This window comes from Mustela nivalis (genome assembly GCF_964662115.1).
Source record: "Mustela nivalis genome assembly, chromosome: 9".
Lineage (NCBI taxonomy): Eukaryota > Metazoa > Chordata > Mammalia > Carnivora > Mustelidae > Mustela > Mustela nivalis.
Window position 1 is genome coordinate 31,005,302 of NC_139028.1, and position 25,834 is coordinate 31,031,135.

The 25,834-nt window shown below is 46.1% G+C and overlaps 1 protein-coding gene across 4 annotated transcripts in view; it reads right to left on the reverse strand.

The window, feature by feature from the left end:
- The window catches only part of ETS1 (ETS proto-oncogene 1, transcription factor), a 129,377-nt gene that overhangs the window by 11,371 nt on the left and 92,172 nt on the right, over positions 1–25,834 (reverse strand). For all 4 annotated transcript variants that reach the window (XM_082683935.1, XM_082683936.1, XM_082683937.1 and 1 more), the window contains 5 exons: positions 22,364–22,483; positions 20,627–20,827; positions 17,744–17,821; positions 16,541–16,789; positions 11,981–12,241 (listed from right to left, as the gene is read on the reverse strand). In XM_082683935.1, coding sequence (XP_082540061.1) covers positions 11,981–12,241; positions 16,541–16,789; positions 17,744–17,821; positions 20,627–20,827; positions 22,364–22,483 — 909 coding nt within the window. The remainder of the gene's footprint in view (positions 1–11,980; positions 12,242–16,540; positions 16,790–17,743; positions 17,822–20,626; positions 20,828–22,363; positions 22,484–25,834) is intronic.

The following is a 25,834-nucleotide window of genomic DNA, read 5'->3' on the forward strand; positions in this document are numbered from 1 at the left end:
TTTCATGGGTTTGCTTCTACTGAGGCCAAGCCTGATGGTCTGTGTCTTCTGTGCCTGTCTCTCTTGTCACTGGGATGCACGCTTTCACAGCAGAGATGGTGCTTTCTCACTGGTGCAAGGTAAAGCGTAGATGATGCCTCACCCCGAAATACCAATAGTCCGAAAGCAACTTGCTGTTGAATGACACCTGCAGTTGGCCCCCTGGTGCCCAGACTCAAGCTTCGTGAGCCTTCTTTTGTGGGTGGCAGGTATGGGGTTTCGGACAAGAGCTCAACAGACATTTACTGGTTCATGCTGCTGAGACATTCATCCTCCCTCTGCAGAAAGGTATCTACCCCAGCTGCCCCTCTCTCTCTATTAAACCCTATCTGGGACTAATCAACATGAGTGACTCCCAGGCTATAGGAGCAACACGTTCCCCAAATAAAAACATACCCACACGGCCTGTCCTTTGGGGGTTCATTTGCTACTTTGAGAAGTTAATCTCCAGCTTGACTCTAAAAGTCAAATCAAACACCTCAGTGTGAGCAAGACACCACATTTATTTTAACCTATGAAACTCGCATGGTTGGTCACCCTTGCAACAGGGAAGACTCTGCCCTCAGAGCACACATCTGGCAGGTGGTCCTAAAGCAGAGGAACAGGCCTTGACTGCCCCTCCCTTCCACCCAGGTGTCTCTACCCACAGCCAAACGAAGAGGGCAAAAACAGCAGACGCGAATCCAGAAATGACCCATCTGCTCACCAATCTATCTTCCTCTGCTGCCACCGTGAAGGTGCCCACCGTGGCTGGTACGGGGTGGGGGGACCCCGGAGCCTCATAAGCACCACGCCCTTCCTGTCAACCCGCTTCTGAACGATCCTTCACTGAAGATGCCCAAATCCCTGTCCACTGAGTCCATATGAAATGAAGGTGAATGACAAACAGGAAACCTCCTGACAGTGGCTTGCCCTCTGGACCCAAATCAGCCGTGAAGCTGCCGACGTCTTCTGCCTGGGGATAAACGACTGTTGGATGGTTTGGCCACCACTGGGAGGATTGTTAAAAGGAAAGGAAGGGCAGATACTGCTTGATATTTTGGCATGGGGATATGTCTGTAAGTACCTTTTTCCCACTTCTTCGGAGTGATGCCCATCTCCTGCCTCCACCCCAACCTGATCTCCTCTCAACTCCAGCACGATCTAACTATGGTGCATTGCATAACCAGCCAACAGCGCCCCTATCCAATGAGTCACATGTTCCATCACTAAGTTCCTGTATCAATGGCTAATAGCTCAAGGGTAGCAGTGGGGCATACAGGTTCTAGTAATTTAGCACACAAACACAAAGAATATTATCTGACAGGGGCTTGAAAAACACTCTCCATGAACATTATATAATGAATGATAACTTCACGAACATGGATGGATTTATTGCCAAAAGGGCCAGCAGCTGACAATGGAAGCCAGTCAGAAAACAGCTCTCAAATCACATGAAACCTGCCTTTGATGTCAAGTCTGTGTCCCTGGCACGTTAGACCAAAAGAGAGAAAGAATTTCAAAAAAATCAAAAACAAACAAACGTGTCAGGCAGTGGAAAACTGGGAGAGGAGAGCAGACAGTACTCTCAGAAATTAAAAATATATATATGCCCAAGGAATGCCCCAAGTGGGGAGGTCAAGCTTCCAGCACTTCGCTCCCACTTCCTCCCTGATTCACTGCACGAACTTACACAACTAATTTAACCTCCCTGGGCTCTAGTTTTCCCATCCCTAAAATGGAAATAGTTATCCTGTCCTCCCTACTTTATAGAGATGTCCATTGAGTCCCTGTTATTAAAAAACATATAAATATAAATTTAAATACACACACACACACATACACACACACACATATGCAGAGGTGGTCACAGTGCTGAACATTTTGGGAACAATATAAAATACGACAGTGGGATTGACTAGAAGAATGAATCAACAGAAAATGTATTTTTGAAAGCACACCTTTCAAACAAAGACAAGCAAAAAGGATGAAATTTTTAAAAAATAAACACAGCAAAATCACAATATAAAATTCAATTATTCTTCCAAGAATTAAATTGGCCTTTCTCAGGGCAACTTTGGGAAAGGATAACGTTGCAGGCTACAAGTAAGGTTAAAGTATACATATGAGACCTTTTTAAAAAATCCTGTATATGAGAACGACCAGTGTGGATCTGTTCAAGTTCGGGATAACTCTGTGACGTGCTGGCCCTGATTCAAAGTAGGTGAGCACAAAAAGAACACATGCAAACTGTTTTGCAAGTGAAAGTATGACAGACACTTACGGTTTGGGGAAATCTTGGCCACAGACAGACCTAGATCCTCTTTTCCCCGCAATGTGCTTTTCTCCCTAATCATTTATGCTCCTCACAAAATACACTCTACCTCATTATTATGTAGGGCTGACCCAGGAATGCAACAGCATTGCCGCCAACGTCGGGCCTAGAGACAGATCCCATGCCATGAACTGAAGGTAAAGCCAAAGGTCCTGTCCAGCTAATCAATGTCCAAGACAGACCGGGCCACGAGCCCAGACGGCGGGCCACAGGTCGGCCAGGCTGCCCCAGATGGGACAGACAAAAGCGAGGTTCCCCAGCCCGTCTGTCTCAGTCCTGAGAACAAGACGGCTCCGCGCTTTAGCGTGGGGAGGAAAGACCCTTGTTTTTGCGTGGGCTCCTCACACCTGCATGTTTCAAGTCCACCTGTGTGGGGGTGGAAGGAGAAAGGAGACTGGTCTTCTCTTAAAGGGACAGCCTATATTCAAATGCAGCGCCCCTTCCCTCCAAACCCAAGGGCTCTGTCTAACTGTACTCAACCTACCACTGAGACACAGACTTGGACCAAGAGCTGGGGAAGCTCGAGTCAGGAAGTGGGTTCTTCAGAGCTTTTCCTTCTGATGTCTTCTAGGTAACTGACTGTTTTCAGAAGTCACCAGAAATGGGTTACGTTTGGATTTGAGGGTATGGGGTGAGAATTTTGTTCGAAACCCAAGAAATGCTTATTCGAACCAATGCAAATGTCTAAAAACAATGCCTCCCTATGATGTATTGAGGTAACAGGAAGAAAGAGAGATGTGTTCGTTGATTAGGCTTAGAAAGATGAAGTTGAGGAGTCTGAAACCCATAGTTTGTGGCCTGAGTGGAACCTCTGGGATTTATTTTATCCTTGCCATATAGTTGCACCTGCATATCAAGGGTCAGAGGAATGACGAGCAAAGTCTGCTAGAAGTTTTGGGGAGGTGACATACATCCCAAGTGGTCTTCAGGGCACTGAAGTTTTCAAACTTAATCCAGAAAGGAATATCCACGCACCCCCCAAATGGAAGACATGGTCGCCAGATTGGGTTGGACAACAAAGAGAACGTGAATGACAGCAAGGGGTATCAGAAGAAACATGTTTTGTTCCACTGTCGTGTGAAGAGCTGAGAATGTCCTACCTACGCCTTGCTTTTAAAGAAGAAAGGACCAAGAACGTGGCCTCGGGAACTTGCACAAGAAACTGCACCCACCTCAGCTCTGAATGTCAGTCCCCTCCACGGGGCTGTGCCCCATGGGCACCGCTCCAGCAAAGAGCCTTCGGGCCTCCTGCCAAAGTTCAAACTTTCACATTCACTCACCTTAGGAGAACTTTCACTCTTGTGATTCTCAAGGAGAGGTAAGTCACACAGAAGACAATGCCATATGCTTCGTTAGAGTCAACAGTATAAATGCACGGAGCTCTGAAGCCTACCGCGGGCCACCGAGAGCATCGGGACCAGGGTCTGGAGCCCCACTGTACTACCAGCCAAACAGAAAAGCCATGCCGGCCTATCTGACAACACACAATCATCAGTCGGGCGTGATGTGGTAGTCACCTGAGCGGCAACAGCCAAGACAAGAGGCGACTGAGACCTCCCACTGCAGGAGGAGGGAACATGGGCTCCTCCACGGGGCAGCTTTGACCTGAGAGTTTCCTGGGAGCCAGGCCAAACCTTTCTTGGACCCGAGCTGCAGAGGGAGGTTCTTCCCTATCCAGATCCTCCTTCCCTCTCTCCTTTTCCAGGGAAGAGACCTTTAGCATGGTCGAAAGCCTCCCTGACCTCCCTGGCCATCCCTCACTCTGTCCTTCCCAGAAACCCCTCACACACCAACACGTCTTGCGAGTCTAACTGTGTCTTGCCATCTGTACCTTTGCAGACCCCAAACAACACAGGAACATGTCCCTGAGAGTGACTGTTTCCCAACTAATTGTCTGACAACGTGAAAAACTTCAAAAAGCATCTTCCTTGTGGTTTTCTGTGTGACTTCAGGCTGGACCTCTTTCCCTGTCTGAACCTTGATTCCCTCATTGGTACAGTAAGAATGACTAAAGCTACCTTGTGCGGTTGTTGGTGACAGTTTAAAAAAAAAAAAAAAAAAGGGTAATGTACATGAAAGAGACTAGGACACAAGGGGAGCTTAATGCACCCGTGGGCTGAGCTTAAGAGCTGAAATGACCTGATCCGATATTAAGAATCTTCTGTGCCCTAAGTCACTGCTACCAATTACTGGCATTTACTAAATAAAATACACTGTCCCCTAACCTCGAGGAATATAAATATAGAATTAAAGCAGAGGGGTGCCTGGGTGGCCCAGTCGATTAAACACATGCCTTGGGCTCAGGTCACGATCCCAAGTCCTAGGATTGAGTCCCACGTCACACTCCCTGCTCAGCGAGGAACCTGCTTGTCCCTCTGCCTCTGCCCTTTCCCCCATCTTGTGCACGCTCTTTCTCTCTCAAATAAATAATAAATAAAATCTTTAAAAAAAGAATTATATGGGAAAGGTGAAGGTTCGGGGATAATACGAAACAGCGGTACTCGCTATGTGCCTAGCAAGGGTTCTGAGTGCTTTCCACAAACTCTGCCTTCAGTGCTCCCAACAACCCCCTGAGATCGAAACTATTATTATCAGCATCTTGCCGATGGGAATCCCAAGGCACAGGCAGGCGAGCCTGCCTGAGGTCACACGTGGTCCAAGGCAGAGCCGGACCACACTCAGGCTGCCTGGCTCCCGACTCGGGCTCTTCACGCCTATGGGAAACATACCAGGGCTCACGGAGCCTGGCAAGGCCTCCCTCTTGGATTCTTTACCAGGACTGAGACGAGAAGGCAGTTCCAGGGGACAGGCTATACAACCAGGGGGCTGCACAGGAAAGCTGCTGTTGGCAGGACAGGAAGAGAACAGCTTCCCTTGAACGGAGTCCGTAGGTGGAGGGACCAGTGAATGTGCCACTCTTTCCCTGGAGCAGCGAAGGCCATCCAGGAGAAAGATGCCAAGGGGCACCAGGCATCTGGGACCTCTAGCAGGGCCTTTCCCAATGGAAGCTGCAGGGAGTTTCCCAGGCCTGCTGGTGAAGCGCCACAAGGTACGGAGGCCTCGGCGGCAGCACCCGGGCTGGATTTGGCTCAGTGGAAACATTTTACTTCAAAGACAAAAAAGGTGGAGCCTCCAACAGGAGACAGAGCCGAATTCCAGAACCGTCACCACCCAGTTCCAGCCTCTGTAGTTAGATTTGGTTAAAGAAACAGTGACCCACAAAATGCAAGACTTCGGGATGCCTCCCAAACAGGCGGGGGGGCCTGTCCCCAGAAGGAAGGGGTCACCTGGCGAGTTTCCTGCCATCCCAAATCCACACACCCACTCAGCCTCTGGTGGCTGGAAACAGCACCAGGGACACGAGGCACGTTTTGTGAAGTGGAAATGGGTAGAGTCGGTTTGCAAGGTGTTGCTGTAACTGAATTATTACAAGGAGGGGTTCAGTCAGCAGAGGCCTTCATAAACAACTGGCGGAAAAGGGGAACCTCCCTTTCCATATTTTTTTAAAAGACATTTAGGGGAGGGGAAAAAAAAAAAATGAACAGGGAGGCTGAATCCTGCTACCCTGTGATCTTTGTCTGCTCGTGGCAGAGGGTGAAGAACGCTCAGAAAGCCAAGCAGGAGGCAGAGCAGTGAAAGTGCTCTATGGGGCCACAGAAAGGGACTTCTCCTCTCTCAAGAGGCTTACCTCCCCCATGCTCCAAAGTATTTTCCCATCAGTCTCAGCACTGGGCAGCATGTTAACCCACAGCACAGAGAACTGGAATCCCACCCAGCTTCTGAGATGCTGGTCCCATTTGGGCCACAGGGGTCCTCCTGGCTTCCTGCAACCTGGTAATCACAGGGCCTCTGAGCCAGAAAGGCAAGACACTCTCTCTGGGCCACTATTTCTCATTTCTGAGCTCTTTTCTTCCTTTCAGGTGCTGCCCAAGGATACTCCACAGGGAGACTGTGATGGACCCCCCCTGAAAGCCGGAGGGCCAGCTCCAGCTTTGCCTGCCCAAGAACCTCAGGGCCCCAGGAAAAGGCAGCTCAGGCCCCAAAAAGGGACCAGAGTTCGATATTCATGTCAACAAGTTGTTTCTTCTTCAATTCACAGTCTTATACTGATAGCATTTGTACAGACACAATATTCTAGAGCCTGGGTCGGGTAATCACCCTTCCCTTCACCCTCAAATTAAAAAGCTCCATGCTATTCCTAATAACATATCCACCTGGGTTTAGAATTTTAGAACTCTTGTGCACAAATTCACACTGCACTGTGACCCCTCTCCCCTTTCCTTATCAGGAACACAGGCTCGAACCAAAAGCTTCCTTAGTTTTTATTTGTATCTGAGTGCCCTGAGAGTGTTTTGCAATCCATTTTTGCTTCAGAAAACTGTGATTTCAGGTAACGCTGCCAAATCTCAGGTTTCATTCTGCACTGAAGGGCTTTGAAGCACTTCCTCTGCAATGAAGTTGTTTATTTTCAAAAACATGTTTTAGCAGCAGCTCTGGGTTACTGAACCCTAAAACTTAACTACGAGCCAGAACTCCAAGGTTCTGGGCTTGGCCTAGGGACTTTCTTACTGTATGACTTGAGACTGTCTCTAGAGCCTCCTAGGACTTGGCAAGATTTCTTTGAGGCCAGAAGCAATTTGAGAGGACCTAGAGAGAATGTACGGGGCTTCTTCTTCTACGGGACTAGCACTGTGTGTGTGTGTGTATGTATGTGTGATGTTTCATACAAAAGTATCTAAAAGTTGAATTTCAGATAGTGCCAGATTGAGCCATAAGGAGAATGAGGGATTGCATTTTCATGGATCTGCACAGCACTAGAAGACAGAATTTGGTGATGGTTGACAAGTAGCTTTGGGTTTAGCCTTTTTCAGGCTTCCGGATGAAAAAGAGACCCTTGCCACCTTGTTCACAATGTCGCAACTGTGGGTGGGGACATACCCGGGCACGGGAGAACAATGGCTTTACTACCAGGCCGGCTCAGGAACAGCTGCAGAAGTGCTAGGAACAGATGTCTTATCTGCGGCGATGCCTTATCTGTCTGGCAATCTGGAATGAAGTTCAGTGAAGGTGACTGTAGGCCGATGACTCCAGATTGAAGCCAAAGGCTAGTACTATGTCCTACACAGCCCTAACCCATATACAATTGGTAACAAGTGCTAATTGGTAACAAGCGAGACTCAAGGCCCCCTACTCTACTGTAGGAAAGCAACTGAGATAACCCATAAGTATTCTCTTTCTTGAACACCAAGAAAGATTTCCTGGTCGAGTGAGACATCTGGCACTTAAGATTCAATTCAGGAGCTATTTCTGTGTACATGCCAACTATCTGGTCTTGAATAAGTCACTTTTTGTGCCTCAGTTTCACCATCCATTAAATGGGGCTGGGAGAGAAGAGAATACCAGTTGACAATCCAGTATATTTTTCTATAGCTACTGCATTTGGTAAAAACAAAAACAAACAAACAAACAAAATCAGAGATCCCTACCTTTTTCAGAGATCTGGAAAGCATTTTGCTTAGGTCAATTAAATAGATAGAAAACACTGGGGCACTTCTCTGGGATTGTTTTGTAATTAGATGGGGTTCATAATGTATCTTCAAACAAGAAAAAAAGGAGCTTTCTGATTGTATCAGTCTGATAACCGTAAGCAGTTCACAGTAAGGTAAGAAGGTACATTTTGGCGGAAGCCAGCACTGCATTTGATGTATTCTTAACTCCGTGCACAGGCAGGCTTTCAAGCCATGTTATCTGCCCCCACATCTTGACCTAATTTAACAAGTTGCCATGGGAGCCCAGTGAAGGTTGATGCAATTTTCTTATCTTCGGAGGAAGAATGTAACTGTGCAAGAGAATGTGAAAATTCAGTTTCTAACTGATTTCCACACGTACAGTGCAGTAACGAAGACATTACATGAAGAAGTGAAATGTATTCCTTTGAAGGTGATATAGACAAAGGCCCCCTGCGTGTAATGGCAGGGAAATGACTCTTCCCGGCTTGAGGGAGCCATGTGTACACACTGTAGTTCAGGCCAAATAATGCTGATATAACGGTGTCACTGCTCCTACGGGGCAGCCACATATACTCTAGAGTATTGGGATTCTGAGGGAATGAACAAAAAGGAGGCCCCACATGAACTAGAAAATGGGTCTGATTTTTATGAGCAATAAGAAGTTTGCCAGCATTCAAGCAATGCTTTCTACTTTCCAAAGCACTTTCCAAACTTCAGCTCACCTTAACACATCTATGTAAGGTCAGGTGTAAGGTCATGCTCCCAGGCTGGTGGAGGGGGCTGCCTAGGGATGTTCCTCTAACTCTCTCCCCGCTCCCTAGGATGTACCTGGAATGATGAGGGACCAACAAGGAACATGCAAGGGCAAGGGAACCACCGTGTAGAATTAGTCTGCAGGGTGGACAGATACTCGCCAGGCACTGAGCCCAGGGTAAACATCACCAAAATTTTAGCTGGCCCCCACATGCCTTACAAATCCTGACTTTCACTCAGACCACAGCATGAAGAAAATCCAGTCCAAGTCTAAGGACAATTATAATATCTTGAATTCGACCAGATAATGAACCTCCCAAGGGCAACTGGCCCTTATCTACACTCGACATGTGCTCAGAAACATTTGCTGAAACAACGGATTTATTAAAATGGAGCTCCCGGCACCCCATGTCTAGTACAACGTCTAGCATTCATTTGTTTAATTAATTGATTTAGTTATATTACATTTTCACAGATCTCCCACCACCAAGATAAGGACGAACACTTCCACTTCACTAAAAGTAGAAAAGGGTACAAGGTAAATTTGCCTAAAATCACGCAGTGTGCTAGAACTGGGGCGGGGGAGGGGGCAAGGGACTTCTGTTTTCTGGGCTATTGTTCTTACCACCGTCTGAGACGGTGGGAACAGTTACATCCCCAGGGTCAGAGAGCAACACTGGGTGGTGAGATGCTTAAAACGTACTTTTAAATTCAAGAGACCTTGAATTTAGTCTTTGAGACCTTTCACTAAGTCACCTTGGCTTTTCTTCCACTCACTGAATGTTTTATTCCCTTAGAGAGAGAAAAAGACAGAGAGACAGAGGGAGGAGGGGGGGATGCTGAGAGCACCTTTTAAAAAGACCCATCCAGGGGCGCCTGGTTGGCTCAGTGGGTTAAGCTTCTGCCTTTGGCTCAGGTCATGATCCCAGGGGCCTGGGATCGAGTCCCGTATTGGGCTCTCTGCTCAGCAGGGAGCCTGCTTCTCCTCATTTCTCTCTCTGTCTGTCTCTCTGCCTATTTGTGATCTCTCTCTCTGTCAAATAAATAAATAAACCTTTAAAAAAAAAATAAAAAATAAAAAGACCCATCCAGATAAAGGGGGCCATCCATCATAACTGAGACCTCCAGGACAGACCTACATTTGTGCTAAGAGAACTTTCTAAGGCTCTTATCGGTTTGGCTGTGAGTGTAGATCGCCAGAGAAGATTCTCGGGCAGCACACAGATGTTAACTATCTTGACTGCAGTTCATGTCTCTATTTTGTATTTCATATTTGTTCCTAGTTCTTAGAATTTCCAACTCACCCCTTTCTGTCTCACCCTGAAACTGGGACACTTGAAAAGATTCCCCAACTCTTAGATAATTCTTCAGAGATACTAAGATCATCTCAAAGCGCCTTGAGTCGCTCTCATAGACTGTTAGCTCTGCAGATTTCTCCCAACAGAAAATGCAGTAACTAATACATGTCACACTTTCAGAGAGGTTTCTAGCTGAGGTGCACATCAGGCTTTTACCTTTCCCAGAAACTTCTAGATCTCCTGCAGTGCAGCCAGATATCCTTACCAGAATCTTATCCCATGAAGGCTGACCTCAACCGAAAGGATTTCTTTGACCATAACCCAACTTTAGAACTTCAAGTTAGTTTATTCATCTCGTTATCCACAAAACCACCCTAAGTAGCAAACTTTTCATTATGACGTACCTAGCTAAAAGAGAATAATGCCATGGGAGAAGAACGGTGATCATCGATGTTGGTGGTTATAAGGGAGATGATGCCAGAAAGAATACAGAAATACTTCCAATAAGGACAAAGCAATGTGAGGGTTTGCTGGAAGCTGCAGACGAGCTGGACTTTACCCTTGGCAAATGGCAGAGCCCAGGGGAAAGGAAGCAAGCACCACCAGTTAGAGACCCCGCCACCTGCAAAGTCCTCGGGATCATGCTGGAGGCTCCCTGGCCTTTCCTTTCTCCCCCTGATTAAGCTGCACTTCTCCCTCCTTCATGAGTATCCAACCGGAGTCCAGGGCTTAAAATACTTAGGAGCTAAAGCTACAGGAACCAGCAATCTCGCACATCTTGAAAGACACTGAATGTGCTTCTCCTCATTCCAGACGTCCTTAATGGAAGGGGGCCTCCTCTCTAACAGTCTGCAGTCCAGAGATGGAAGAGGATCCACTTGAAAGGCAGTATGTTCCCACTAGTGACACACTAGTGATGTCCAAGCAAAAACTATGGGAGGTTCCAGTAGAAAGAACAGGGTAGCAGGCGTTTACGTCTTTTCGGGTCCTGACTCTCTATAGAGACCTTGTCACTTCCTCAAAACACAGACATAAGTGCTGAGCACCAATTCGTGCAATGCACGGCCTGAGGAGCTATGTGGGATGTGGCGTAAAAGGTGTACTTCTGATCTCTGAAGGAGTCATTTCTCCAAGCTTCTGAGTTGTTCAAAGCTCAGCTGGCTTTCCTAGTAAAATCTTGAGACCTCCCTGACACAGGAATAAGGATCAAGTACACTCCTAAGATCAAACCAGTACCTCCCTAGAAACACAGGTAGGACAGTTTGCCTCCATCCACAGAAAGGGTCCCCACGAGTCAACCTCTCCAGCATGGAGCTGAAGAGAAGAGTGGCCTACACCACAGTTGAGTGATCAAAGCTTAAAGTAAGCTTCACTCACAACACAATTCCTAATTCTTAGAAAATACTACATTCCTACAGAAAGGATCTAAGTTAACCTGTAAATGCTCCTTGGATACTTCTCAGATACACTCACCACATGTCTCCAAGGTTAGGCAGCACCTGTGCTAACAACTCACTCAGACAATGAACTATTTTATCAGCAGATTCTCAATCAAAGCCTAAGCTCTCAACATCCATCTTCCTTTCCCTATGTTCTTTCTTCATTCACTACTACTAGAACTTTCACTCCTAGAAGAAAGTCAATAATAAAGCTAAATGAGAAACAAACAAACAAACAAACAAACAAAAAGGGTTTCCTACAGAGGCTCTGGATAGAGCATAGGGTGACTAAGGCTTCTCTTCCTATTTGAATAGCTAGCCTAATGAGAATGCTACTCCAGAAGACTCTAGAGTGTGGCCATTCAGTGATGCCCTTGAGAGAGAAGTTCTTCCCACCACTCTTGGAAATGATCCCCTGGGATAGAATGATACTGTTTACTTCCAAAAATCGATGGCCATTCACAAACAGAGTGGTGTGAGAGACTGACCAGACCTCCTACTGTCTTCTTCTCCCCACTCAGCCAAAAAAGAGAGTCTCTAGGGATCTGTGCATGATGCCTTCTAGCACCGAGCCCACCCATGGCGACAAGCCCACAGAGGCTGCTGAGGTAGGGGCAGGACGCCTACCTGTGTAGCCAGCCAGGGCAGCAGCAGGAATGACAGGCTTGTCCTTGTTGAGGTCAGCACGGTCACGCACATAGTCCTTGAAGGTGCCCTTGGGCTTGTGGTTGGGTAGGGCAGCTGGATAGTCCTCTGAGTCGAAGCTGTCATAGGAGGGGACGCGCTGCAGGCTGTTGAAGGATGACTGGCTGCTCCAGGACTGGGTGAGGCGGTCACAGCTATCGTAGCTCTCCACGCTCTCAAAAGAGTCCTGGCCCCCGAGCTTACCTGGAGGTAAAGGAGGTGGGAAGAGGGCAGGGGAGGAGGAATTGGGAAGAGACAACTGTAAAAACCCTCTTCGTGAGGACGGGTTGCTAATCAGACCTGCAGAAGGGATGGAAGAAGGGAGAGGCCAGTGGAAACGGAAGCTCAGGGGTTTACGCTGGGGAAGGGCGCCCCACAGGGCCGAAATCACGCTGCTCTGGTCTGTCTGAGAGAGACGGCAGTCTGTGGGGCCTCAAGATTCCTGGGGCCGGAAATCCGAAAGTGGAGAATCACACTGGATCTTACGGAATTTCCGGCTGACGTATTCGATTCAACGAAGAGATGAAGGAATCGCAGCAGTCAGGCTTAACTCCCTATTCCCACTCAGGCCAATGAGCTGATTTCAAAAGGCCCAATTTGGCAAAATATTTTGGTCATAAGAAAAAATATTCCATTAGACTAAGAGTGGATTGACCTTCCCTGACCTTGGAACTTAAGTGTTATTTTTTAGCATTTTTTCCAAATACTATTTTAAAATGAAATCTATGCCCTGCCTCCATGACATCTCAAATAGAAAAAGAAGTTATGAGATGTTTTTTCCAGGAGGTTAAAAAAAAAGAACCACTATCGCTCTTCTAAACAGAAATCCATGGTCTTCATCTTCTCTAAGTACAATTTTGTGTTTGAAATTTATACTTCAGTGGGGGAGTGGGGGCAATAAAACATAAAGGAGTTGATTAAAGAGTTAAGGTCCATAGCTATGTCAGAAATCCTTTACTCCATGAGTTGCTTAAGGCATTCTTAACTGACCACAAGATCATGCAAGTTCATTAATTTCCCAAACCAGGTTATAAACAGCTGCTATGATTGCGTAATAGCTCTAGAGAAATTTCCATTGGCAAAAATGCCATGAAAAGGGAGACAAACCAAAAAAAATAAATAATTTGGAGGAAAATAAATGTATCTAAAAGCTGAAAAGCTCACAGGAATATTTTCTGTGTTCTCCTTTCAGAGATTTTTCAGGTAACCTAAATTAAATCACGGGAGACTCCATGACCGTCTCAGGTCATCACAAGCCAAGAGGCAAACGGACGTGACAGACGTGTGTGTAGAAATAACAGGTCAACTCTACACTGTTTAGGGGCAGCAGGTCTGCTATAAAGTTCAAATCCCAGAATACGGCCTGCCGATACAAACTAATACTGGTGGGTTTCTGGCATATTCTCCCCTTCATAATAGTGAGGATTGGTTAAAAGAATGGAATTCAAATACTTAATTATGGTGTCCAATCCAAAATTAGATGTATAGTAATTAGGAGGGAAGATATGTTGCTCATAAAATTTAAACACGCAACCAAAAAAATCCACAATAAAAGGTATTCAGTTAAATATATACTTTTTGCAAAGCTACTGTTGTAAGAAGATTTCCCAAACCTCTTATCCCCTCCAGTGCTGCTGCAAACAGAAAGGTAGGTATATCCACTTAATCTCATTCCTTCCTCGAGTCATCCAAAGAAGAGTAATCTCCAGAAGGCAAACTAGGAGCTCTCCATGAGTTCCTGGCACTGCCTACCCCACCCACTGGCATATCTGTAAGTTTTTTATTATCCTAACAAATGAAAGAATAGTCTCTTCCAGAAATTCACAGGAAAAGACTCAAGAAAACAGCCTACAACCGGAATGCAATAGCCTCTTTTTAATAGAACAAGGAAAATTGGCGGCATCTCCTCAAGAGGTGTTTGCTGAGACCAGATACCCATCTTAATGGTCATTCAGGTTCTCCACAAGGCAAACACACCAACAGCTTAAGAAAGACAACTCATCTCTTCATGGAGAACACCCAGCAAGTGACTGATACTTAGGCAGCATTTCTACCTCAATCGCTCTGAAACGATTCTCTATCAGTCACTTTTCCATTTGGAGGGCACATAGACTGAACTTTCCAAAGCAGGCGAGCTGAGTCTCCAAGGAGCCCCGAGAAGCAAGGGCACGAAACTAGGCCATAACCACCCTCTGGCAGCTTCTCAAACATGAGCCAAATGTAACTCTGTTGAGAGTTGTGGTTTAGAGCAGTAGGCTGCTTTCATTTTAGCTCTATTTCACAATCCTGGAGCTGGGAACCTTCGTTTACGGGTATTTTCTCCAAAAATGGGTTGGCTCCAACTGGATGAGGCACTCAGTTATGCTACTGTGCTCAGGCAGGGAAGCCTGTGTCCTCTAAAACGCCCACTGGCCAGCTTCTCTGTGAACTGTCTCAGAGCAAGGCCTTCCAAAGCCATCTGACTCCACCAGACAGACCTCAGAGCACGCTACGCAGCAGACAGGGGACCCTCCCCAGCAACGCTCTGGACAGACTGACACAAAGACAGTACTTAGAGTCCGAAGAAGAGGGACACAGAAGCGCTTTGTATCCTATAATGCGGTCCACAGATACTGTGATCATTACTACTAATCACCAGCCAACAGTCATGCTTTCTGTCTAACCAATCACCACGCATCCGAGGGCAGGTCTGCAGGACCTCTAACATGCAGACAGCAGCTGTGAACAACAAGGGCTTCCTCTCGGGGGCCGACGCCATGGTCGGTTTGCTGTGAGGGAGGGGGAACAGGGTCAGAGAGAAACAACTCCTGCCTCTTTGTACGGGTCGCGATCTGCTCCCCAGAAACTGACATGGGGTTGGAAGGATGATGGAGCCCCAAACCCAGGACCGAGAGAAGGAGAGACAGAAGGGACGATCATAGAAAAGTAAAGCCAGGCACAATTTAGAAACAAGGTGATGGCAGAGCTCCCCGAGGGACACTATGGCTAGGCCCAACCCTCAGCCCTGGCCTCATCACATACATGCACAGACAGTCCCAGGAGAAAGAAAGTAGTTTTGTTGCTTTGACCTGCCTGAAGAAAAAAGAAAAAAAAAAAAGATATACACACACATGTGTGTGTATTTAAATAGACATGCATCCAAAAATAAGAAAAAAGAGTCAGAAAGGGGAAGGCAAAACTGGTTCCACCCATCCCCTTCGGTCTGACACACAAACACCCTGGGGCCCGAAGAAGGAAGAGTGCAGGTTCAGATTTTGCTAGGGACTTTCCCTCTGCAGGGCCTGCCACTCTTCCTAGGGCCTGCGGGGAGGAAGCATGAGACTGACGCTCGAAGAAGACAACGACGGCGACATTTATGGCCCCTGGTGGCTGCTGGGTGATTCTTCAAAGTAAAGATGTCTTTGGGCTCCACTATGAGAGACTCAGAGGAGGACAGCAGGGTCAGCACTGAGCAGAAATCCCTATGAGGCCTGACTCCCATGACTAAAAGCCTCAGATCACCACTTGGATGAGCTCCTATTATCTCCTGTCCATAGTGTTTTCTCCTTTATCCACTGGAAAAGTCATTTTTTTTTTCAGCTCTCTAGAAATTTGCTAGTTCTTCCTTGATGAACAAATCCCTCCTTACAGAGGACTGAACCTCCCTCAGACACAAAGATATCCAAGCACCTGAGGAGTCAGGCTGCGCCTCTGAGCATTCGTGTCCTGATCTTAAATTCAGGTGTACTTAACCTTTTTCTTTCCTTTTCTTTTTCTTTTTTTTTTTCTTTTTTTTTTTTTTACAAAGTCAGTCAGCTCTATTTTGAAACATTTACTTCACTGTCAGTGAATATTTTATCATTATCATAATGGTCATGTCAACAAGAGTACCTTCTTTTGGAAGCCTCTGGCCACCTCTTTCCCTGGTCCTTTAGCTAAATACATACTTTCACCACAGTGCTGATGACTGGTTCCAAATAAACCGTTGGTTAACCATCTTGTATCTTCCCAAACCAGAGAAGTCACAGGAGGCCGGAGAGCCCAGGCTGAGATGCAGAGGTCATTCAGATAACATGCCCGGGTATGCAGTCTGACACAGGATGACTCTAAGAGGATTGCTAGGCTACATGAGAAGCTAAGGGCTTTCCGGGAGGGTCACCTGAACCATTCTTACTGGATTATATCTTCCCCAAGCAAAATGCTTTCAAAGAAGATAAATCACACCTTAAAAAACAACCACTTTCCACTAGAGTTATCACTTAATGAAATATTTTACCCAAATGAGAAATGGGATTGGTCATCACGCCAATTCCACCATTGACACACGGTCTTTGTCATCATGGCGAACTGGGCCACACTTTCATGTTGGAAAGCTCTTAATATCTAGACATTCTAATGGAAAGGCTGAAATTCAGGAATGTACAGGGCCAATAGCAAAAAAAAAAAAATAACAGGACCTGAAAAACTCACAAAGTCAGTTACATTTGAAAGCCCAAGAGCTTCTAGAGAAGAAATCTGACCTACCACGACTGGTCCTCCCCATGCACATGTTGTCCGGGGTTACGACTTCTTGCTTGATGGCAAAATAGTCAGTCTGCAAGGTGTCTGTCTGCAGAGGGTCCCGGAGAATGACAGAAGGGTAGTCATTCTCATACTTGAGGGAGAGGAGCTCCTCCGAGCTGATAGGATGGAGTGTCTGGTAGGACTCTGTGATGAAGCTAGGCTCTGAGAACTCTGAGGGAGGAACGCACTGAGCATGCTCGATACCATAACCTGGAAACAGAGAATATGTGCCGTTGGATCGAGGGTCAATTTGGACCTACAACAGGCAGGTCTTCGCCATTCACAGCAGCCCCACAAGACGAAAACAAGCTAACTACCTTAGAGAAGGAAAGGAGCATATTTTAGGTCAGAAGGGTCTGGGTGCTTCAGCTTGCTCAACTAGTTAACAAGAGACTTCCCTTTTCTGGCTTAATTTACACATCTCTAAAATAGGGATGATTGCAATCTCCCTTAGAGCGCTGTGAAGAAAAGCAAAGAGTACGTGTGTAAAATGCCGACCAACCCTTCTTGCTCTCGCCATCTCAATACTTAATATCATTGCTGCTATTAGAATAAAAATCAAAATAAAATAAAAAGATAAAAGGAAAACAAACCTGCTCAAGACTCCCTTCAAAAGCAAGGCCAGCAGATAAGAACAGCCCTACCCTAATCTGCTTCTTCTGGCCTCTCCCGTAAGGTTAGGTATTGTCTACTACAAGGGAGAAGGCTTTATCTTCTGTAACAGAATCTAAAGCCACACGGCACACTCTTGAGGAAGGATCAGAGGAAATGCTGTCGTATCTACTAGTAAAAGGGGAAAGAACAAGGGCCATAACCAAATCCCTAATCGCAACCTCTGATGGCCACCATGGTACGCAGGATCAAGTAAGATCAAAGTTCATGGGCCAAGTTGCAGTCCTTCTACATGACTTTCATGCTGAAAGTATCGGGAGATCCTGGTGTGTAGAGGAGTTGGCAGGTTAATAAAAATAGCAACATGTAAAGAGTTTCAAGGCTCGTGCCTCCGGGGAACAGCAAAATAAATAACAGAGAGGCCACATTGAAGACAATGTTATTTTCCACAGAATTACCATGAAGGAGCCTGAGGTCACGTGGGACAGGAATCCTTTCCTAGGTTCCCACTACAGCAAGCAAAATGAGAGAAGAGCGGAAGAACGAACTTACTAATGAAGTAATCCGAGGTATAGCGGGATTCTGGATAGGTAGGGTTGACTCCATTCACTTGATATGGTTTCACATCCTCTGTAACAGACAGGGCAGGGAACCAAACAGAGAGGTCAACAGACAAGTAACGTTTGGCCTAAAAGGACCTTGGACGAAAGGACTACAATGATCTCAGTCCCTCCCCCAAGAAATCGGCATGTTCATTAACTGAGCTGGTGTCTGAGTCTACCCTGACTGGGGCCTTGTCTAGAGATGAGATCACAAAAGTATGGCTAAGTCGATTATTTCAGTAGCTGCAAAATGGGGATTTAATATCTTGGAAGCAGCACCAGTGAGTAATCTCTAAGGCTTGGGAAGGCATCCCACCCTCATTCTGATGCACGCTTGCTCCACGTTACCATGAAAGGCTGCTGTCTTGGGAATTTACCCGAATCTGTCCCGAATGCTTGAACCAATCGGTTCCAAAACTTTTTTTGGAAATATATTATCATCTTTAGGTGGTTATACTTCAGGGCCTCCACTTCTAACAGATGTCTGGTTTTTGTGTTGTGTTGTTGGTTTTTTGTTTGTTTGGTTTTTTTTCCCATCACCCTGAGGCTCAGAGAAGAACAGGATACTGATAAGGTGACCATTGGGTGGCTGGATAAGGTGGGGCACGTGCGAAGACAGAGAACTGTTATCACCAACTGCTGTTGGCAACCAGGTGCCAGCTCCCCTTGGCATGAGAACGGAATGTAGGTGAGCTGAGGTGCTGGGGGATCCTCTCGTTACCCTGGAATCCAGTGGTGTGACCCCAAACATTGCATGGAATGCTCTCATTCTATTTCCCTGTCAGACTCAGGCACACAGAAGGAGTGTTGGCTTAGGTTTTTCCTCCGATATCTGATAGCTTGTTGGGAGCAGAGGCTGCTGGGAAAACAAGTTTATGCCTGTACAGGGAAAACAGTTCCCAGTGGAGATAAAATTATTAAACTCTGCTTTAACCCCTTATCAGATTGAAACATCCCTGTCCCTTTGGCCTTCCACCCCACCCCAAACAGCTATGTTCTGGGGCTGTGTTGTTCTGGTTTAATTACAGAACAAAAGCTGTAGCCTCCACACACACCTCGAGCTGGGCTCTTCAAGACTCTAAGGAGAAATAGTTCCTACCACCTTTCCCAGTAGCAAATGGGTGGGATGATAGGACGTTTTGTCCTCCAATATTTTCAATGACTTCCTGATGGGTCTACATTCTCTGAAGCTGGTCCTTCGCAGGAAGGTAGGTCACACCCATCTTGGCGGCCCAGACACTGCTCTGCGAGTTCATATTATTATACAAAGAATGCAGGGCAGGAAATTAAACCAAAAAGACCAAGTTTAAGGAAATGAGTGATCTTGAGGAAACCACCTAATCTGCCCTCATTTTACAGATGAGGACACCAAGAGCACACGGCCCTCTTATTTCACAGGGCTATTTTGAGAATCCAGTGAGAAAATGGATCGGAAAGCACTCGGGAAACAGGAGCTGTTCTACAGTTATTAGTCATGACTGTGATCACAGGTACTCTGGCACACCTGGTCGCTCCATGGAGACAAATACAGGGAAAATGCATATTACTGGGATATATTTGGGTTACACAGTCTGGTAGAATCCACCGTTGTGTTTATACACCAACAGTTATATCAGATCTCTTAGGAGCCTGCCCTGTCTTTTCCCTCTATAAAGAGGTCACTCGTGTCAACCCATAGGAGTGGGTGTTGGAGCAGTTAACGTGGACACGGCCTCGGGCCTTCGGGAAGCCCGGGCCCCGCCGTCCCCAGCGGAGGCAGCCGCAGCAAGATTCACCTAGTTCTGGACTGTTTATTTATTTATTTTCCAGTGCAGACGCTGAAGAGAAAGAAGAAAGATAACACTTCTGGGCCCAGAGGAATCTAATTTGGGGCTCTCCTGAGCATTGAGGAGTGGAAAATATCCTTACACAAAGGAAGGTATTATATGGAAGAAAAGTGCTAATCCAGAGCTTTGCTCCCTGCCCCCCCCACCCCCGCTGTGGCATCTGCGCCAAGGGTTGGAGCTGGTGACCACAGGGAAAGGGTGGGCCTGGGTCAGAGAGGGCAATGGGCTTCTAGGCTTACAGTCAGCTGGAGGGCACCACTGACTGCTGGTAACTGCAATTTATTTTAAGAAGAAATTCAGAAAAATAAGTGCAAAAACACCCAAGTTTGCCGCCTGCTGCTGTTTCTATACTCAGCCAGGACTGTGGTACATGAGTCACTTGGTCCAAAAAGGTTGGAAGAGGCTGGTAGGGGAGGCCATGTCATTACAAGGTTGCAACACGGTGTCCCGACCTAACCCCCCATTTGTGCTCCTGATGAAAAAGGTAGCCCACAGTGCGCCAATCCCTTCCCACCCTCCCAGGCAGGGGGCCAAGAAGCCAGTCTTAGTAAGTAGCTCTGAGAAGCGAAGCTCTCTAGTGCAAGTGGGCAGGTATCACACTGCCATGGATCAAGGGACTGTGTATTAAGGGGCCAGAAAAAAAAAAAATACAACCAACGATCTGTCTTGGGAGCTGGCTGCTGACCCTGCTCGAATAGCCCATGAGTCCAAGGTAAGGACTGGGATTAGAATTCTGGCTAGCGAAATGCCTTGGGAGTGCCATCTTGCAAAACGTTAAAATCTGAACCTCCAATACATAAAAGAAAAAAACTGACACTTATTGAGCACCTGCTGCATTTATTGAGCACCTGCTGCACACCAGCCGGGCGTGTCTACAGAGACAGTATACGCCGCGATAGGATACCCACAGGTACTGGCATGAATGTCCCGCCCTCGGGTATCCTCCGCCACCCACCGCAGCAGCAACCCCACACGGCTTCCTCCTCACTCCCTCCCCACACCTTTACCTTTCTGCAGGATCTCGAGATGTTCCCACAAGATGTCCCCAACAAAGTCTGGGGCCAGCTCGAGAAAGCAGTCCTTCCCGAGTGCACAGAGAGCTGCTCCATTCATACAGAACTTCTGGAAGTCCACACCTTTCAGGCTGAACTCATTCACGGCCCACATCACCCAGTCTCGAACATGGGTTTCTGTCCACTGCCGGGGGTCTGAAGAAAGAGATCAAATGAAGACCCAGCAGGTCAGGCTTTCCCTCCTGCCCAGGCCTCAGGGAGGACACTGAACGATCTGTTCTCTGATTCACAGGTTTAGGAAGCACCAGCCTATAAAGGCATGTCATGGGGCACTCTCCATAACCTTCCCTCTGCCCCACACTCAACATCCTTGGCCTGCAAGCTTGGAGATCATGCCCATTAGCCAAAAAGTAAGACAGGAGTAGACCCCCCCACACCTCTATTCAGACAGAGGCTGATGAACCTCCTCTCTCACAACCTTACTTTCATGAGGCTTCTTTTTTTTTTTTAAAGCCCAGGACCAAAGAACAGAATGATGTCTTTCATAGCAATAAGAACAAAGTCAAGCGCGTTCTGGAGACTGCTCCCTCCTATTCCTGCTCTTCACTGTCATGACTGACCTTAGACATTAGAATTAATCATTTTTATCCTCGCTAACGATGGCTAGTCATAATCATAGCAACTAGTAATAGTAGGCCATTCAAATGATCCTTAGTCCTAACAGCATTATCAGGCACCTGATTTCATCATACCAGACACCCTACAAGCGTGGAGCAGCATCAGAGAACAGGCAAGACATGCTCTTCCCGCGTGGCTGGGGTTGAGCACGACTGAACCAGCGTGGCGCTCTCAGAGCTCCAAGGATGGCAGGAAGGCCAGCTGCAGGGCTCACAATGCACCTGCTGCCCAGCTCCATCCCACCCCCTTCAATCCAGCAGATGACTTTATGAGATGCTAGAAAACCCAAGGTCAATATTCACTTGATTCTGCTTTGTGATGCTAATAGGATGTTGGGCATTGCTGTCAGCGGAGGTTTGTGATGAAGCAGTATATACATGAGAAAAGGTTTGGAGGTACATTCACAGACTCTGTCTAAGATGTGGGTGTGACTGGGCTGGAGGCAGCAGACGGGTCACTGTGACTCGAGAGAAAAGTGTTCTCTCTGCTCTCAGTTGCTCAGGAAATGTTGCCAGCTGGAGGCTTAAGTTTCTCCAGTCATTTGTCCTTTCTGACAACTCCAGTCCCCTTACATCCCTGAATAAACCCTTTCAGAGGAGAAGACCCATGCATAAACACATTTCACCAAAGCACATGGAAAAGAGAAGAGCAATCAGTTAAATTCCAAGAAATGTAGCTCACTAAATTCATCCAATGATGGCCCTGAATGACTCTAAGACTGTTTTCTAAGCTCGACTGTGCTCTGGAATTACCAGGAATTCCAACTTCATGGGCCTGGGACATGGCCTGAGCTGTGGGACTTCTTCAAGTCCTGAATCTCGTGTGCAAACAACTTTGGGAACCACTGTCCAAGACCAAGATGGCAGTGTCAAAACCTGGGAGATGGGGAAGCACTGGCATGGGTCTACAATTGTTCTAGGAGACGTCTGCCACCATCTCCAGGGGCTGACGGAAGTGGTTAGTCATAATGTCGGTCTCACACTGCAGGTGAGATAACTAACCTCACCCAAAAGTCTGATCCCATCCCTCTCTTCTCCCAACAACAAAACACACCTTTGGGAATTCCCAGGCGTTGCTGTTCTTTAGAGAAACCACTGAAAGTAGCTTTCAATGCTTGAGACATCATTTCTTTGCTGCTTGGAGTCAAGAGTGGGACATCAGCACATTCCATATCTGTAAAGAAAAAAATAGATGAATAATAAAACAACACAGGTGATAAAGACTAGACACTGTAGTCATCCTTAAGCAACAGATACAAACATCAAATCATTATGTCGTATACCTCAAACTAATATAAGCTAATTGTACCTCAGTTTTAAAAAACTACTAGGTAGTTAACCACCCATAAAAGGTAACAGGGTTTGAATGGCTTGAAGAAGGCAATCTGAGAAATAACTGTACTAACGTCCTCACTAGGGCAGGTAAAATTTGGGGGGCTTTCCACAGTGTGCTAAGCCCCTAAAAAAAAAAAAAAATCAAAACTGACATTTGACTAGAATGTTCTACATCCTTGACCAAAAATTAAAAAATAATAAAAAATTAAAAAATGCTTACTCTTTCTGCAAAGCTTTACTAATTCAGTCATAGCCCCTGATCAACCTTCACATTCACTGAGAGAATTAATGTGGCTACCTACTTCCATGAAAAGGAAATGACAACATTCATTCAATGCATCATCACTGAGCACTCGCTCTGTGCAAGGAATTAGGGAAGCAAGCAGTGAGCAAGACAGAAATGATCTCTGCCCTTATGAAGCTGGATATCAGTGGCTGGCAGGGAAGTCAGGCATTATAAAACTAGTTAATACAATTAAACATTCAAACACATCAATACGGGTTTCATAGGAGATGCAGAAAATGAGAGGTTAACATAGAACAAGAATTCCCGGAAGTCTGGAGGACTCGGAAAAGGCCTCCCTTAGGAGAACAGAGATGCTTGACCTGAGATCTAAAACATGCATACTTGTTTAAAAAAGAAAAAATATTCTAGACCAGAATTCCCCAGGTGTGGTCCCCAGACCACCTGCATCATCATCATCATCATCACCGGGAAACTGTTAAAAATTCAGATTCTCAGCTCTACTCCAGACCTCCTGAATCAGAACTTCTGGGAGGGGGTAGGTGAGCACAGAAATCTGTGCTTTTAACACACAATCCAGGGGCTCCTGATGACCACCCAATTAGAGAACCACAGTCCTAGACAACAGGAGGAGCACAAACGAACTTTAGGAAATGGGGGGAGGAGGGGAAATCTGGCCCATTTTCGTATCAAAAAGATCAATGCAGTAGGAGCAGAGGAACCAGGAGGACAGTTGCTTGAGAGGAGGTGGCAAGGTAAGCGTGGGCTTTTTTAAGGCACCCTAATGGACATGAAGTGGTACCACGCTGTAGTTCTGATTTGAATTTCCCTAATGTTAGCATCTTTCCATGTGCTTATTGGCCATTTTTGTATCTTCTCCGCAGAAATGTCAATTCAAGGGTTGTGCTCATTTTTAATAGAGTTGTTGGGTTTTTGTTGTTGAGTTTTAGGAACTCACGATATACCTGAAAGAGCTGAAGCAGGGTCCTAAAGATAGATTCGTATACCTCTATTCACAGCAGCATTGTTCACGATAGCTAAAATGTGGAGGCAGCCCAAGTGTCCATCAACAGATGAATGGATAAGCAAAGTAGTATATACATACAAGGTGGTAGTATTCAGCCTTAAAGAAGGGCATTCTGACATGGACTATGACGTGGATGAACCTTCACATTAGGCTAGATGAGACAAGCCAATCACCAAAAGACAGATTACATGAGGTCCTTCAAATAATCAAATTCATGGAGACAGAAAGGGGAATGGTAGCTGCCATAGCCTGGAGGGAGAAGGGAACGGGGAGTTGTTATTTAATGGGAACAAAGTTTCAGTTTTACAAGATGGAAAAAGTTCTGGAGATGGATGGTGTTGACGGTTGTGCACACTATGAATGTACATAACACCACTGAACTGCACACTTAAAAAGGGTTCAGGTGCTGAATTTTATGGGAGGTATATTTTATCACAATATAAAAATGGAAAAAGAGAGAGAGAGAAGATCACCTTAGCTATTTGGTAAAGAAGGGTTGAGCAGATAACTAGGAATAGTGGGAACACTTGATAAAAAGTTCTTACAGTAGCTGTGGTGAAAGGGAGATGGCGATATAGGTAGCGTAAGAGGATGAAGTTGAAGTGCATATGAGAGGTAATATCTACCCTGAAGGTGGCGAGGAAGAGTGAAGGATCAACTTCTGCACGCCCATGAACGTGTCATCCTTTGCAACATCCATCTCTATTTTTATCTCTATGTCCAATCCCTCTTGTAATCACAGATGATGTTCAAAGCAAAGATACATAAATATGGCTCAGGTTAAAAATCCCCAGTATTCACCTTAAGTACAAGTTCCCACAAAAAGCTCATGGGCAAAAAAAAAAAAGGAAAACAAAAACAAAAAACAAAAAAAACCTGAGAATTCCTACTAGCCATGGCGTGATCTTAGGGCAGTGGTATACTTTGCTGTAGTAATTTCCAGAAGCCCTCTTCCTCACCCTGGGTCTTGAGGGTATCATATGAAACTGACTTATACAATGGCTGGGTTCCAGGCAATGCTGCCATTGGTGTTCCTCAACTAGCCATCCCAGCTCCCTGACCAGTTAAAAAAAATTCCCTGGACATCTGTATGTGTACTGGCTGAATTCATGGAAACACAGAAGGGAAAAGATGATGACTGGTGATCTCTGAAAAAAGGAGCAAATAAATTGCCTCTCAACGTCAAAATGAACGGAAACTGCATTGCAAGAGAGAAGAGCAAGCACTTTCTCTCTGGTTTGCTGTGAGTGATGCCTTCAGGAAACAGCTTGCAGTCCAGCTCTCCCCTAAAAGCACAGAAGGGCTCACAGCAGCTGCTCCCCAGGCCCTGCCACCGAGGGTGGATCTGAAGTTCTAGGGAGGGGAGAGCTTGGGCTGCCCTGGGCCAAGCCCCAAAAAAATCTAGTAATCTAGTGGAAAAATCAACATGCCTCCAGGAAGGTTGACAAAATGATGGAAAATCCCAGATTGTTAAGAGGGAAAAATGGGGGAGGGGATAAAATTTTGATTACATAACATCTAGCCCTTCAAACAATGGAGTAATCATCAAATGAGTCACCAAGAAAGACATCAATACTGCCCCCTTTGTCCCCACTCTACACACCCAAGAACAGCCAAGTGCCAGGTCCAGAAATGTCTCCACTTAGAGTAGAAGTTGGTGTCACCTCAGAGAAAGGGACTTTTTATTTCACCCAAGAACATTCCTTTTGAAAGCATCCTGGCCTCCTAGCACAGGGCAGAACACAGGAGTCAATCAACAAATGTTTAGTGAATCCACTGTTTTCCAAATTTGAGTCAACTTCCCTTCCCTTCACTCCTGTCCAACACAAATGCATGAACTTGAACTGTGTGGGTTTTGTTTTGTGTGTTTGTTCCCACCACTGATTTATGATTCGATGAAAAGAACTTTACTGATGGCA